The sequence below is a fragment of the Taudactylus pleione genome, unplaced genomic scaffold, assembly GCF_031769625.1.
Source record: "Taudactylus pleione unplaced genomic scaffold, aTauple2 ptg000289l, whole genome shotgun sequence".
NCBI lineage: Eukaryota > Metazoa > Chordata > Amphibia > Anura > Myobatrachidae > Taudactylus > Taudactylus pleione.
Genome location: NW_028284691.1, coordinates 1,633,962 through 1,647,464, shown reverse-complemented (window position 1 = coordinate 1,647,464; position 13,503 = coordinate 1,633,962). Strand labels below are relative to the sequence as shown.

At 46.5% G+C, this 13,503-nt stretch overlaps 1 protein-coding gene across 1 annotated transcript in view; it reads left to right on the top strand.

Annotated features, from left to right (window-relative positions):
* Positions 1-1,968, top strand: part of LOC148511925 (inter-alpha-trypsin inhibitor heavy chain H3-like) — a 185,317-nt gene extending 183,349 nt beyond the window's left edge. The window contains 1 exon segment of the mRNA XM_088482492.1: positions 1,830-1,968. Coding sequence (XP_088338618.1) covers positions 1,830-1,968 — 139 coding nt within the window.
* The last annotated feature ends 11,535 nt before the right edge of the window (positions 1,969-13,503 follow it).

Below are 13,503 nucleotides of genomic sequence, written 5' to 3'. Positions count from 1 at the left end.
ACTCTCAATATGAGATCCAAAGAGCTGTCACTATCAGTGAAGCAAGCCATCAATAGGCTGAAAAATCAAAACAAACCCATCAGAGAGATAGCAAAAACATTAGGTGTGGCCAAATCAACTGTTTGGAACATTCTTAAAAAGAAAGAACGCACCGGAGAGCTCAGCAACACCAAAAGACCCGGAAGACCACGGAAAACAACTGTGGTGGATGACAGAAGAATTATTTCCCTGGTGAAGAAAAACCCCTTCACAACAGTTGGCCAAATCAAGAACACTCTCCAGGAGGTAGGTGTATATGTGTCAAAGTCAACAATCAAGAGAAGACTTCACAAGAGTGAATATAGAGGGTTTATCGCAAGATGTAAACCATTTGTGAGCCACAAAAACAGGAAGACCAGATTAGAGTTTGCCAAACAACATCTAAAAAAAGCCATTACAGTTTTGAAACAACATCCTATGGACAGATGAGACAAAGATCAACTTGTACCAGAGTGATGGGAAGAGAAGAGTATGGAGAAGGAAAGGAACTGCTCATGATCCAAAACATACCACCTCATCAGTGAAGCATGGTGGTGGTAGTATCATGGCGTGGGCATGTATGGCTGCCAATGGAACTGGTTCCCTTGTATATATTGATGATGTGACTGCTGACAAAAGCAGCAGAATGGATTCTGAAGTGTTTCAGGCAATATTATATGCTCATATTCAGTCAAATGCTTCAGAACTCATTGGACGGTCTTTCACAGTGCAGATGGACAATGACCCGAAGCACACTGCAAAAGCAACCAAAGACTTTTTTAAGGCTAAAAAGTTGAATGTTATGCAATGGCCAAGTCAATTCCCTGACCTGAATCTGATTGAGCATGCATTTCACTTGATGAAGACAAAACTGAAGGGAAAATGCCCCAAGAACAAGCAGGAACTGAAGATATTTGCAGTAGAGGCCTGGCAGAGCATCACCAGGGATGAAACCCAGCGTCTGGTGATGTCTATGCATTCCAGACTTCAGGCTGTAATTGCCTGCAAAGGATTTGCAACAAAGTATTAAAAAGTGAAAGTTAGATTTAGGATTGTTTAGTTTGTCCCATTACTTTTGGCCCCTTAAAAAGTGGGAGGCACATATAGAAACCGTTGTAATTCCTACACCGTTCACCTGATTTGGATGTAATTACACTCAAATTAAATCTGAAAGTCTGCAGTTAAAGCACATCTTGTTTGTTTCATTTCAAAGCCATTGTGGTGGTGAATAGAGGCCAAAATATGAAAATTCTGTCAATGTCCCAATATTTATGCACCTGACTGTATATTTAACTGTATGGTTACAAATAATCTCTATTAATAACATTGAAATGTATCATGTGGTTATGCAAATATATTTCTCAAAAACATTGAAGTGTACATACTATACAAAATATTAAAATAGCTAAATTGGTGTTTATAAATCTTTAGTGCAAAAATATATTGCAGCCCAGGGATGGCAAAAAATGCAGTTACCCTATGTGCCTGCATTTGCACTTTATTCATAATACTGAATGTGCTTACTTTTTGTGCATTTTTCTCTTATTTTCTTCATTGCTGCTAAAAACATGTTTTATGTATTTCTGCCTCTTTTTATGTTCTCAAATAAAATAGATTTTATACCAGTCATTTCATATTGAGTACTATATAGCGCCCAATATTGTGCATTTTTATAGGATGTAAATTATGCTGAAATAAGTAACATTGGAAACACTGAAAATATTCTAGATTACTGATCTCCCATGTTTGTACAATGCATTTGCTGTTAAGTATTGCAGCAACATTAATTGTTGGTACTATTCTAATTTTAGGGGTGTACAAAATGACTACAGAAAAGACCCCAGGAACGGCAGTAAGGTTCCCTGCTGGTTTGTTCATTCCAACGGAGAAGGACTAATTGATGGAAGTCATAAAGATTATATTGTACCTGATATCTTCAGCATTGCTTAGGAGAAGCAATATAACGGAATCAAGGAAATCCAGAAAAATTACTTATTCACTATTTTTTAATTAAGTAACCAGTAAATAAATATTGTTGTGATCAAATGAGCTGCTTTGAAGTGCACCTGCTTGTCCCGCATATAACCAGTGGCAGTTCTAGACCAAGTGGAGCCCAGGGTAGAATTTCCACACACATTCACTGGGCACGATTCAATTCAGCGCGATGTAAATAGCGCCGGGAGATAGCTCCCGGAGCTATTCAATTCATCGCGCTGTTAGGTCGGGGAAGGCTCGTTATCGCGCCTTAAACAGGGTGTTTAGGTGCGACAACGGGCATTCCCCGACCTAACTTCCCGGCGCGAGGCTGTTTTCCCGGCGCTAAGGGCAGAAAACAGCCTCGCGCCGGGACTTTTGTCGGATTTCTTCTCTCATCCCCGGAGGGATGAGAGAAGAAATCATTAGTTGGACTTGTCAGCGCGTCACTCCCGGAGCTATTTACATCACGCTGAATAGAATCGAGCCCACTGTCTCCATAGCCTCTCACACATGCTGCCCCAAATAGCCCCCCACAGACCCCATAGCATCACACTGAAGGAGGGAGGGCGTAAGCCAGGCCACACTTCTATAGATTTTTAAGACAAATGACCTAAGCAACGACATCCCCCAACAAGGTAGCTCAAACAGCTAGAAGTGAAGGGGTTAAGCAAGAGAACCCTTTTTCCTGCAGGAAGATACATTTCTCCCCCTCAAGCTGACAATGAAAGGTTTAAAACTTATAAAGGGGCATTGTGATCCCAGGAAACTCCATACAGAGACCACTCTAAACCATCCACTGCACTAAAATGTAAGCAAGTTAAAGGCAAGCAACTACAGACCAGTGCGCTTTACAGGAAATAATCTTAAAATAAATAGTTGTAGAATATCTCAAATTCAGCAATTTACAGGATCCCAAACAGCATGGATTTACTGGGGTGAGATCATGTCAAACAAATCTTATTGACTTGGTTAAAGGAATAGATCAAGCTTTATCTTATCATTAGTAAGGCTTTTGACACTGTGTCCCCCACATCAAAGAATAATAAATAATCTTGAAAGTTCGGGAGTAGATTCTAATATGGTTCACTGGATAAGATCTTGGTTGCTGGATAGAAAACAGAGTTGTAGTAAATGTGTCACAAACTGAAGAGGAGAAGCCAGGGGGTAGGGTGGCTAGGGAATAAGCAGGTGAGTGACAGCTAGGTCTCCCTATTGCGGCCAAACCCAGGTTTGGCTAGACCTGCCCAGAGGCGCGGAGTCTAACCCACTTTATGGTCTTCACCAGTGACCCCTCCAGTCGGGATTTGGGTTTCGCGGCCGTCTGGACAGGTACCTGGAAGTGGCAAAAAGACCGGAACTATATCAAATGAATTAGAATATTAACTAATACTTGAACACTGGCGATGAACTAAATACTTGAATACTGGAAATAAACTGAATACTTGAATACTGGAGATGTATGGAATCCTTGAACACTGGTGATGTACTGAATACTGAAAATGAACTTGAGAGTGTTAGAGATCCTACTCGCAGGCTTACTTGAGAACACAGGGAAATGTACTGGGAATTGCTACAGATTCAGGTGCTGATTTGCACAGAAAGACACAGAGAGAATAGGACACAGGCATGTACTGGAAATAGCTAGAGATCCAGCTGAGAGCTAATAAGTAATTAGCAGGAAACCTGACACCTCAGTAACACAGGGAAGCTGCAATAGACTCACAGGAAAATAACATAAAACACTGGAATTCTGAGAGAGAGCTAAAGTCTCAGACTGAGAAATAGCATGGAAGCTAATACAAGAAATACTGGAGAACTGCGAGTAGGCTGAAGCAACACTCTGAAGGAAATCGCACAGAGCAACACTGGTGAGTATCACAGTCACTGGAACAGCAAAGTTGAATAGCAGTTTCCTGTTCCTGGAGTCAGGCTAAAATACCCCTGGGTAGCTAGTCATTGGATCAGAGCTGAATGACCACAGAACTACCATTGGGAGAGACTAGTCAGGTGATATGGACCAACATGGCTGCACCCATGCCCGGCACCCCAGAAACAACACACGCACAGAAACCCTAGCAGACCCTGGGGAGAATACTCAGACACCACTCACCTCCACTCCCAGCATCTGGACATCTAAGCCCAAGGACGCCGGCGCGAATGTGAGTAGCGGCCGATCCCAGGCCGCATCCTGACAAAATGGAGTGCACTCACAGGAGGGGGAAAGTTACCAGTGGAGTACTCCAGGGATCTGCACTTGGACCAGTGCTTTCAAATATCTTAGCTGGTGACATTGCAAATGGTATTGAAGGGAAACTATGCCTTTCTGTAGATGACAAAAAAGTATGCAACAGGATTGACATCAGGGTGTGTAAAAAAAATAACAGCAATTACAGTTCATCGGCTGGCATGTCCCAGCTGGCCAGTCTTCCCAAAGTGCACATGCTTTGACAGCCTGGTTAGTATCTGTTTTTTAGCGATTCACCTGAGGCCAGCACGACATTTAACCGATAGCTATCCAGAGCGCTGTTTAAAACCCTCACTTGCTCCTGTTCATTGCCAGTTCAACTTGTATTCTTACTTGTTCCCAGTTCCACAGTCAGTAGCTCTGCCTTGTGTTTCTCTTGCAAGTGGCTCCTGTGCTTGTCAGATTTCATCTGTGAGCACTTGGCTCCTGTTGCTTTCTGTTCAGCTTGGAGCACGGTCCTAATCTAACACCATTGTGCTTCTCTGCCACAGCCTTCATATTCCAGTCTGTAGTTCCAGCTACAGCCTGTGCATCTGAGGGATTTATTTACGAAGATTCGTGTGTGTCTGCATTAGCTTTGCTGTGAGTTTCCCCTGATTCTCAAACACTAAGATTTACCAAAGTCAAACACAGGAGTAATAGTTTTGTATTTTTGGCCATGTTTTGAAGTACAATTCATGATAAGTCAATAAACCATCGAACCAACTCACAAGTACTATCCATAGACAGGAATACAACATGGGAAATTTACCAAGAATTGTGTCTGCAAACACAAATCATAAATGTAGCAAACACGGGACCAAATAGAAGTTTAAAATAGACAGCTTCCTCAGCAGCGTATTGTGCAGAAGCACTGCACAGATCAGTGTGATCCGAGCAAAGGCATGTGTTCTATAGGGTAAATATACGGAGGTACTGTAAGTGCGTCATATAGCCACAGGTGCAAGTAATTGGATCGACCCCTAAGAGCCTGTACCAGAAACCAGAGTGTTGATGAGAAAAACAGACATAGGCACAGTATAAAGCTTAATGTTAGTGCTGCTGCACATTTTCACCTAAAAACCCCACTGAGAGATGGCAGCTTACAGAAGCCACCACTTTGTAAATATAACCCTAAGGAGGAAGTAACAAGGAAGGTGAAATGAGAGAAAGTGTAAGTGGGTGATCAGAGATACTGAGTAGGGAGTTATGACAGCTGATAGGCTTATATGAACTAGTGAGTCTTGAGTGCTCATGAAAGTCTGATAGAGCGAGGCAATGAGTTTTATAGTAGAGCGGCAGTATGAGAGAATCTTAGATGTGGGAGTGAGATGTGAGGCAGTATCAAAGGCGGCAGATAAGCCCAGGAGTATGAGCAGAGAAAATGGACCCTTGGATTTTGCAGTAAGATCATTGACCTTATTGAGAGCTGTATCTGTATAGTGGAAGGGGTGGTAAACAGACTGGAAGGGACCTAGTAGTCTCTCAAGGACCTTTGAGGCAAAGTGAAGGCGGTACGAGCCTCAGGGTCAATGTTTCTTTTTCTTTTTTAATTGTGTGACGAGAGCATTCTTGGAGAAGCGGAAAGTACAGAATGAGGGATATATTGAAGAGATGAGGCATCTGGAGAGAGGGAGCAGATTGCCTCCTATTTAACATCCAGTGTTGATGCTAAGTCAAGGGCACTGAGGAAGGAAGACAAGGGAGGAAAAGGGAGTACAGTCGAGGGTGTTGAGGTCTGCAAAAAGTTTGGGATTGGGAGATGAGACACTTGAAAGACGACTGTTTGGAGAAAAAAATGAGAGTTATGGTAAGAACTTACCTTAGTTAACTCTCTTTCTTCGAAGTGCATAGGATCCACAGGTAGACCTTGGGATGTAGGTGATGGATGTGGAATCCGGGCACCAAGCAGTTAAAAGCTTTCAGCTCTCAGGATGCACTGGTCCACTCTCCCTATACCCCGCCCTTCAGTTTGTAATAAGCCAAAGGCCGGAGGAGGACAAGTGAGAAGGAAGACTGGCACACTCAAGAATCACATTCTCACAAAGAAGGAGACGGAAAACCGGTGACTAGCAACATAGCCCATATGAAGCCAGGTGCGTCAGGGCTGGTGCCCTGTGGATCCTATGGACTTCAAAGAATGAGAGTTAACAAAGGTAAGTTCTTACCATAACTCTCATTTTCCTCTTCAGGGTCAATAGGCTCCACAGGGAGACCTTGGGGATGTCCCAAAACAGTCCTTTTAAGGGTGGGGATGCTCCTGCGCTGAGAGGACAATCCGGCACCCAAAGAAAGCATCCTGAGAGGCGACAGTATCAAAGGCATAGAACCTCAGAATAGTCTGGACAGAAGACCACGTGGTCACCTTATACAGCTGAATAGCCAAGGCGCCACGGCGAGCTGCCCATGAGGGACCCATAGACCGAGTGGAATGAGCATTAACAGAAGTCGGAACAGGAAGGCCTGCCTGTGTGTAGGCCTCTGATATAGTAAAACAAAGCCATCTAGCCAATGTTTGTTTATAGGCTGGCCATCCTTTCTTGTGAAATCCATAGAGCACAAATAAGGAGCCCGATTTTTGGTAGGAACTGGTACAGTCCACATAAATCCTGAGGGCGTGGACCACATCCAAAGAGGCCTCACCTGCCAAGAGGTCTGGTGATTGAAACATTGGCACTATAATTTCCTCATTAATGTGGAAACTAGAAACAACTTTAGGAAGGAACCCAGGGCGAGTCCGAAGCATAGCCCTGTCCAGGTGAAATATCAGAATAGGGGAGCAACAGAAGAGCGCCCCCATCTCTGACACTCTCCTGGCAGATGCAAACCCCAGAAGAAAGAGTCTTAGCTGTTAACTACTTGAGTTCCACCAAATCTAGTGGTTCAAATGGAGGACCCTGGAGGGCGTGAAGGACTACCGCCAAATCCCAAGGAGCCACTAGGGGGACAAAGGGAGGTTTAATCCGGACACCCTAGAGGAAGGTGTGGATATCTGGTAGCGGAGCAAGTCTACGTTGGAAACATACTGACAAAGCCGAGACATGCACTTTCAACGAGGCCAGGTGTAGACCGAGGTCCTATCCAGCTTGAAGGAAGGCCAGGACTTTGGAAATCTGAAACACCTGAGTGTCATAATTTCTTGGGCGACACCATTGAAAATATGTATGCCACACTCTGTGGTAGATCCTATCAGAAGCTGGCTTACGCGCTCTAAGCATTGTGTTGATTACAAATATAAAGAATACCCATGGAGCTGTGGACAGGCCAAAGGGCAGAGCCCGAAACTGGAAGTGTTGCAGTAGTATAGCAAACCGGAGATAACAGTGCTGAGAGGGCATTATAGGAACATGTAGGTCCGGAATATCCAGAGATACCATAAAATCCCCAGGTTCCATAGCCAGTATGATGGACTGTAGGGTTTCCATCCTGAACCTCGGCACCCTGAGGAATTGGTTCAGGGTTTTGAGGTTGAGTATAGGTTGATGAGACCCATTCGGTTTCTGCACAAGAAAGAGAGTAGAATAATAACCAGTCCCTCGCTGGGTTAGCAGGACTGGCACAATCACCCCTGCTAGCAGCAAGGACTGTATGGCTTTCTGGATCTGTAAGGCCTTGTTCTTGTCCGAAGGAGGGCCTTTGCAGAAAAACTGGTGGGAGGTCTTCGAAGGAATGAGAGGGTGTACCCGTGAGAGACCACTTCTCTTACACTAGCGTCCTTGGTGGTTTGACACCAGCACTGGGCGAACTGAAGAAGTCAGCCTCCCACTTTGGGTTTATCCTTTAGTTTGGAAGCAAGCCTGTTTCTTAGGCTTGGCCACCTTCTTGGCAGCTGTCTAGGAAAAGACTGTCCTTTGGGTTTTCCTTGGGGACGAAAGGACCGAAAGGAAGAGGTTCGAGACTTTGAAGGAGCAGATGCTGAAGGCAGAAATGCAGATTTCGATGCTGCCAATGTGTCAGCAATCTTGCCCAAGTCTGGACAAAACAAGATCTCCCCATTGTATGGTAAGGCCTCCAGGCCTCTCTTAGGGGTAAATTTACTAAGATTCGATTTGGTCCCGATTTGTCCCGTTTTTCAACTCAGATAGGATCGATCAAAAACGGCTGTTTTTTTTCAATTAAAAAATCGGGAATTTACCAAGGTCCCAGTTTTGACAGGATCATTTAGATTGATGGTGTATTTGGTCGATCCTGTCCGATTTGAAGACCCGTTTCACCGCCCGAATTTGTCTCCCTAACAAGCAGGCTGCACATATCAGTGAAATATTGTTTGTTGTTGTTTTTTTATTTTTAGGGTTCATTTTTTGTAAAAAAATTGACGTGAGGTCTCCCCCCAAAAGGCTAACCAGCCCCGGACTTGCCAGCCTGTCCTGGTACCTAAAATTATGGGGAACAAAACGTATATAGGGTTCCACCATAAATTAGGTACAAGTACCTGGCTGCAGGACCAGTCCTGGTTTTAATTATAGGGGGGAAAAAATACGTAGGGGTCCCCCTATAGTTAAAACCAGCACCGGACCCTTTCTAGCGGGGGGATGATGCCACAGCCAGGGGAACCCTTTCACCGGGCCCCCCAGCCACACCATCAGTCCTGACCACTAGTGAGCCCAGGCCAGGGATTCCTGGGGCGGGACCTCACATATTTTTTTTTTAATTAACCCTTAGAACACACTTGCCATTCAGAAAGATACACAAATCACACTGATTTGTGTATGTTCGATTGGCAACTCACAGCTCAGGTGGTGGACTGTTTAAAACTTCTATTGAGTCCCCGATTTGAGTGTAAAACGGGCGACTTTAGCAAAATGAATAATGGTAAATTCCCGATTTGTATGAAATAAGTGAAAAGTACTTACGAATTGAGTCGATGGTGATATAATTTCTATTGTTCAAAACAGACGAATTTGCGGCATTAAACCACCCGATTTCAACCTGAAGAAATCACCCGACTTTTATGATAGTAAATTCCCGATTTGCAAAAAAGTGATATTATCACCCGAAAATGCAAATTGGGACAAACACGAATCTTAGTAAATTTACCCCTTAGAATCCACCCTCCAAGAGCAAAGCCACAGGGAACAGCGAGCAGACACAGCTGCGGCTGAGACTCTGGAGGTCAGTAGACTGGCATCCAGCGCTGCCTCACCAATATATGCAGCCGCATCCAGAATGTGGCCAACCAATGACTCCTGATTCTCAGGAGCTTCCGAGGGGATGGAGTCCTCAAGTGCATCGGGCCAGCTGTCTATAGCTTTACTGTAACTACCCATGAGATAGCCATGGATGGGCGGGCTATAGCTCCTGGAAGACAGTATATGGATTTCAGGCAAGTTTCCACTTTCCTATCTGTAGGATATTTTAAAGAAGAAATGGAAGGCATAGGTAATGTAGCACTTTTAATTAAACGTGTAACGTGGGAATCCACCACAGGGGGCGATTCCCATTTCTTACAGTGAGCCTCAGGAAATGGGTAACATGAGGCCAAATGGTTTTGAGGTTGATTCCTTTTACAAGACAATTGCCAGGCAGCAGTCATGTGTTCTACTAGTGGATCTGATAGAGGGTGTTTGGATTGAGGGCCTGGCTCCTCATCCTCTATTACCAATATGGACCTGACAGCATGGACCAAGGCAGGAATATAAATTTTTGACCTAGTCTCCGCCTCTTGCTGAGGGGATTCGGGGTTAGAGGTATCAGCAATCTCTCTGTCCTCAGATGACATCTCTGACTCAGAGCTGTGTGGACTGAGGGCCTGATTCAGAGCCGGACGCTCTGACAAGAGCGCTCGCTCTGAATCTGGCCCATCCTACCTAAAATTGGAGCGGCCTCCTGGCCGCTCGCATAACTGTGGGTAACCACCCACAGCTTATGCGAGCGGCCAAAAAGATGGTCGCAATGGTCAAGACCATCGCAACCATCGGGCATGCGACGAGACCCTTGTGGTAGGGTCTCGTCTGCCGCAAGCCCAGAGTGCTTTTGGCTCTATCAGTGCCAAAAACACTCCCACTGACATCACTAGTGATGTCAGTGAGGCCGGACCCAGACGGTAGGCGTTCCCATTGGAACGCTTCCGTCTGGGCAGCCACGCCCACGGCACGCCCACCAAAGGGGGCGTGCTGTCAATCGCCATCGACAGCACGCCCCCTTTGGTGTGAGACCCCGAGCAATGGCTTCCCCGTCGCTCATCGGGTCTCGCGCATGCGCACGACGGAGCAGCCTCCGTCGTGCACATGCGCATTTGGGTAACATCGACCCGCTTGCGAGCGTACAGCGCTTGCGAGCGGGTCTGAATGAGACCCTGAGATGACAACACAGGAGGCTTAGCTGGCTTTAGGGGTTTCTCACCTTGCAACATGGTCTGAAGGGCAGTAGAAGAAGCCACCAGGCTCTGCACTGAAGTAGAGAAAACATCTACCCATGGTGGAAGCATAACCTGTGGAAGTCCCTGTGAGGGAATGACTGCTGTGGTACAGGAGGAGACTGCATAATCTGTGCTAGTCCCTGCTGAGGTAACCCCATAGGGGGGAAAACAGCCGGGACCGCTAGGCGGCCCGCAATGGAGGGCAGGACCGAAGAAAAAGCAGCCCAAGGCTCTCATACCGGTGCTGGGTTTTTTTTAGGTGCATGGAGGATTATAACACCGCACACATAACCCATCCCGAACCAAATCCTCCTCTCTTAAACCTGCAGTACATAAACTGTAAAATAGCAGAAGTGTGCTCGTTACACTTGTCAGACACATCTGCAAAGTAATATGAGATACAATATGGCACTGGGTACAGTGCAACTACGAGTATATAGGCTATTAGGAGGAGAGCAATCCACTGATCCTGTCTGATGCTTGGGTAAGCTGCAGGAGCCCACTGCTTAAATATGGCACAGTGCAGCACACAACAGTATGTGACAGACCAGGGGCGTATCTACCCATTGGCCAGGATGGCACTCGCCAGGGGCTATGGCCGAGGGGGGGCGCCGTCCGGCGGAGCCACCTGTGGCCAAGGGGTGGAATCAGACTGGGACTGCCAGTACTTCGGTCCTAGGTACGCCCCTGTATCTTACCCGGGACAGATGACCAGGGCCGGGTAGCCCCAGGAGCTTGCTGAGCTATGCACAATTAATTAATAAAGTTTTTTTGTTTTTTTTTTAACACAAGGCATGTGTGACGTCTTGATGTCACGTGCGCGGCCTTGCTGCTGTGCGCTGAGGAGCTGGATGCAGCAAGAAGATATGGTAAGAATCTGTGTGGGCTGGCTTGGAAGACCGAAGAAGGATGTATGGGGAGACAAGCGGGTGGCTGGGGAGACAAGCGGTGGCTGAGGAGACAGAAGGAGAATGTTGGGGGAGACAGGAGGAGAATGGCTGGAGACAGAAGGAGAATGTCGGGGGAGACAGGAGGAGAATGGCTGGAGACAGAAGCTGAGGAGACAGAAGGAGAATGTCGGGGGAGACAGGAGGAGAATGTCTGGAGACAGAAGCTGAGAAGACAGAAGGAGAATGTCGGGGGAGACAGGAGGAGAATGTCGGGGGAGACAGGAGGAGAATGGCTGGAGACAGAAGCTGAGGAGACAGAAGGAGAATGTCGGGGGAGACAGAAGCGAATGTCGGGGGAGACAGAAGGCGAATGGCTGGAGACAGAAGCTGAGGAGACAGAAGGATAATGTTGGGGAAAACAGAAATAGGATGGCTGAGGAGACATAAGGGGGTAGCTGGGGAGACAGAAAGAGGATGGCTGGGGAGACTGAAGGAGGTGCTGGCTGAAGAAACATGGGGGCTGGCTGGGGAGACATTATAAGTATTTATTGTATAGTGTAATTATTTAGACATTATGGGGGGATGGTGCGCCAGTCCATCACTTTGCCAGGGGCGCTCGGACCCCTAGATACACCCCTGTGACAGACCTCACAAATATAACTTTTTTTTAATATATCTGAGGTATAGGAACCACCCTAACTACACCTGTATTAGGGCAGAATTAGAAAAAGGGTATAGAAATATGCTGACAGTAAGGCAGACAGGCAGCGCTAGCATAAGTCACATACAATGCAGAAATCACACTGCAAATTAGCACTACACTCAAATACACAGACTCAGTGTCTGGTAGGCTATAGCGCTACATACGCTGACCCAAGGGAGAGGTTTGTAGGGGGATCGGACCACGTGCTGTCCTGAAAGAGCTGCAACTGAACCACTGCAGAAAACGGCCGCCGGAGACCTCAGAAGGGGCACGGCGTGGCCGGAGAACAGCTCAGAGAAGCCAGACCTCAGGGGAAAGGTGCCCTGAGCTGAGGAGCCGCTTTAATGGGGAAGATGTCTCCCCTTGCTGATTTTTTAACCCCCGGGACGTTTGTTCCCACACTAATTGTCCCTGGTGGCCTAGTGGATCGCGGTGGCTAGAGCCTGCGTCCACACTCAGCACCTCAGGTCTGTCCCCTGAGACCGAAGGTATGACTGCTACCGCGCGCGGTGATCTGTTATTACCTGTCCCTTTATGTCCGTCTGCAGTCTGGGTGCTCCTACGGGGCCTTGGCTAGCACTGACCCCGGGATTCCCGCCGAGATCCCTAGCTCTGTACTGGCGTCATGGCACCGGAGGGATGACGGATCGGCGGAGACTTCCCATGGACAGTATGCTGCTGCATGCTCTCTGTGATAAAAGTAAAGAAATCATAAAATAAAAAGCTTAAGGGCTGACTAAGCAATCCCCTGTGTAATGGTGACTGACTCCGGCCAGGTACCAATGAAACTGATGTGCCTCTGGCTCGGGGTATAGGGAGAGTGGACCAGTGCATCCTGGGAGCTGAAAGCTTTTAACTGCGTGGTGCCCGCATTCCGATCCATCACCTACACCCCAAGGTCTCAATGTGGAGCCTATGGACCCTGAAGAAATAGGGAGGAGCTGTAGGAAGATAGGATGAATTTTAAAATGATGAAGTCCGCGAGAGAGCATGACTTCCTCCAGACACTCAGCAGTGCGAGAGCGCATTAATGGAAGCAGATGAGGCTGGAGTGCCAAGGTTGGGGCGTGGACAGATTATTAAGACAAATTTAAATGTGTGCTATTTTACTAGTAGTTCGGTTATAATTGTAGCTTGCGCACCCCAACAGTTTTTATCATTTCTCCTCTAGGCAAGCTGTCCAACTGAAGGCCTTTCAGAGCTTGTCCCCCACTATTACCAACATCAAGTTTTGTACAATTTTGTTTTTATTCATCTCATAAAGTACAACTAACTTACAGTACATGTGCCATCATTTTCATGTAAATATTTGGATAAGTGAGTTTCTTGCAAC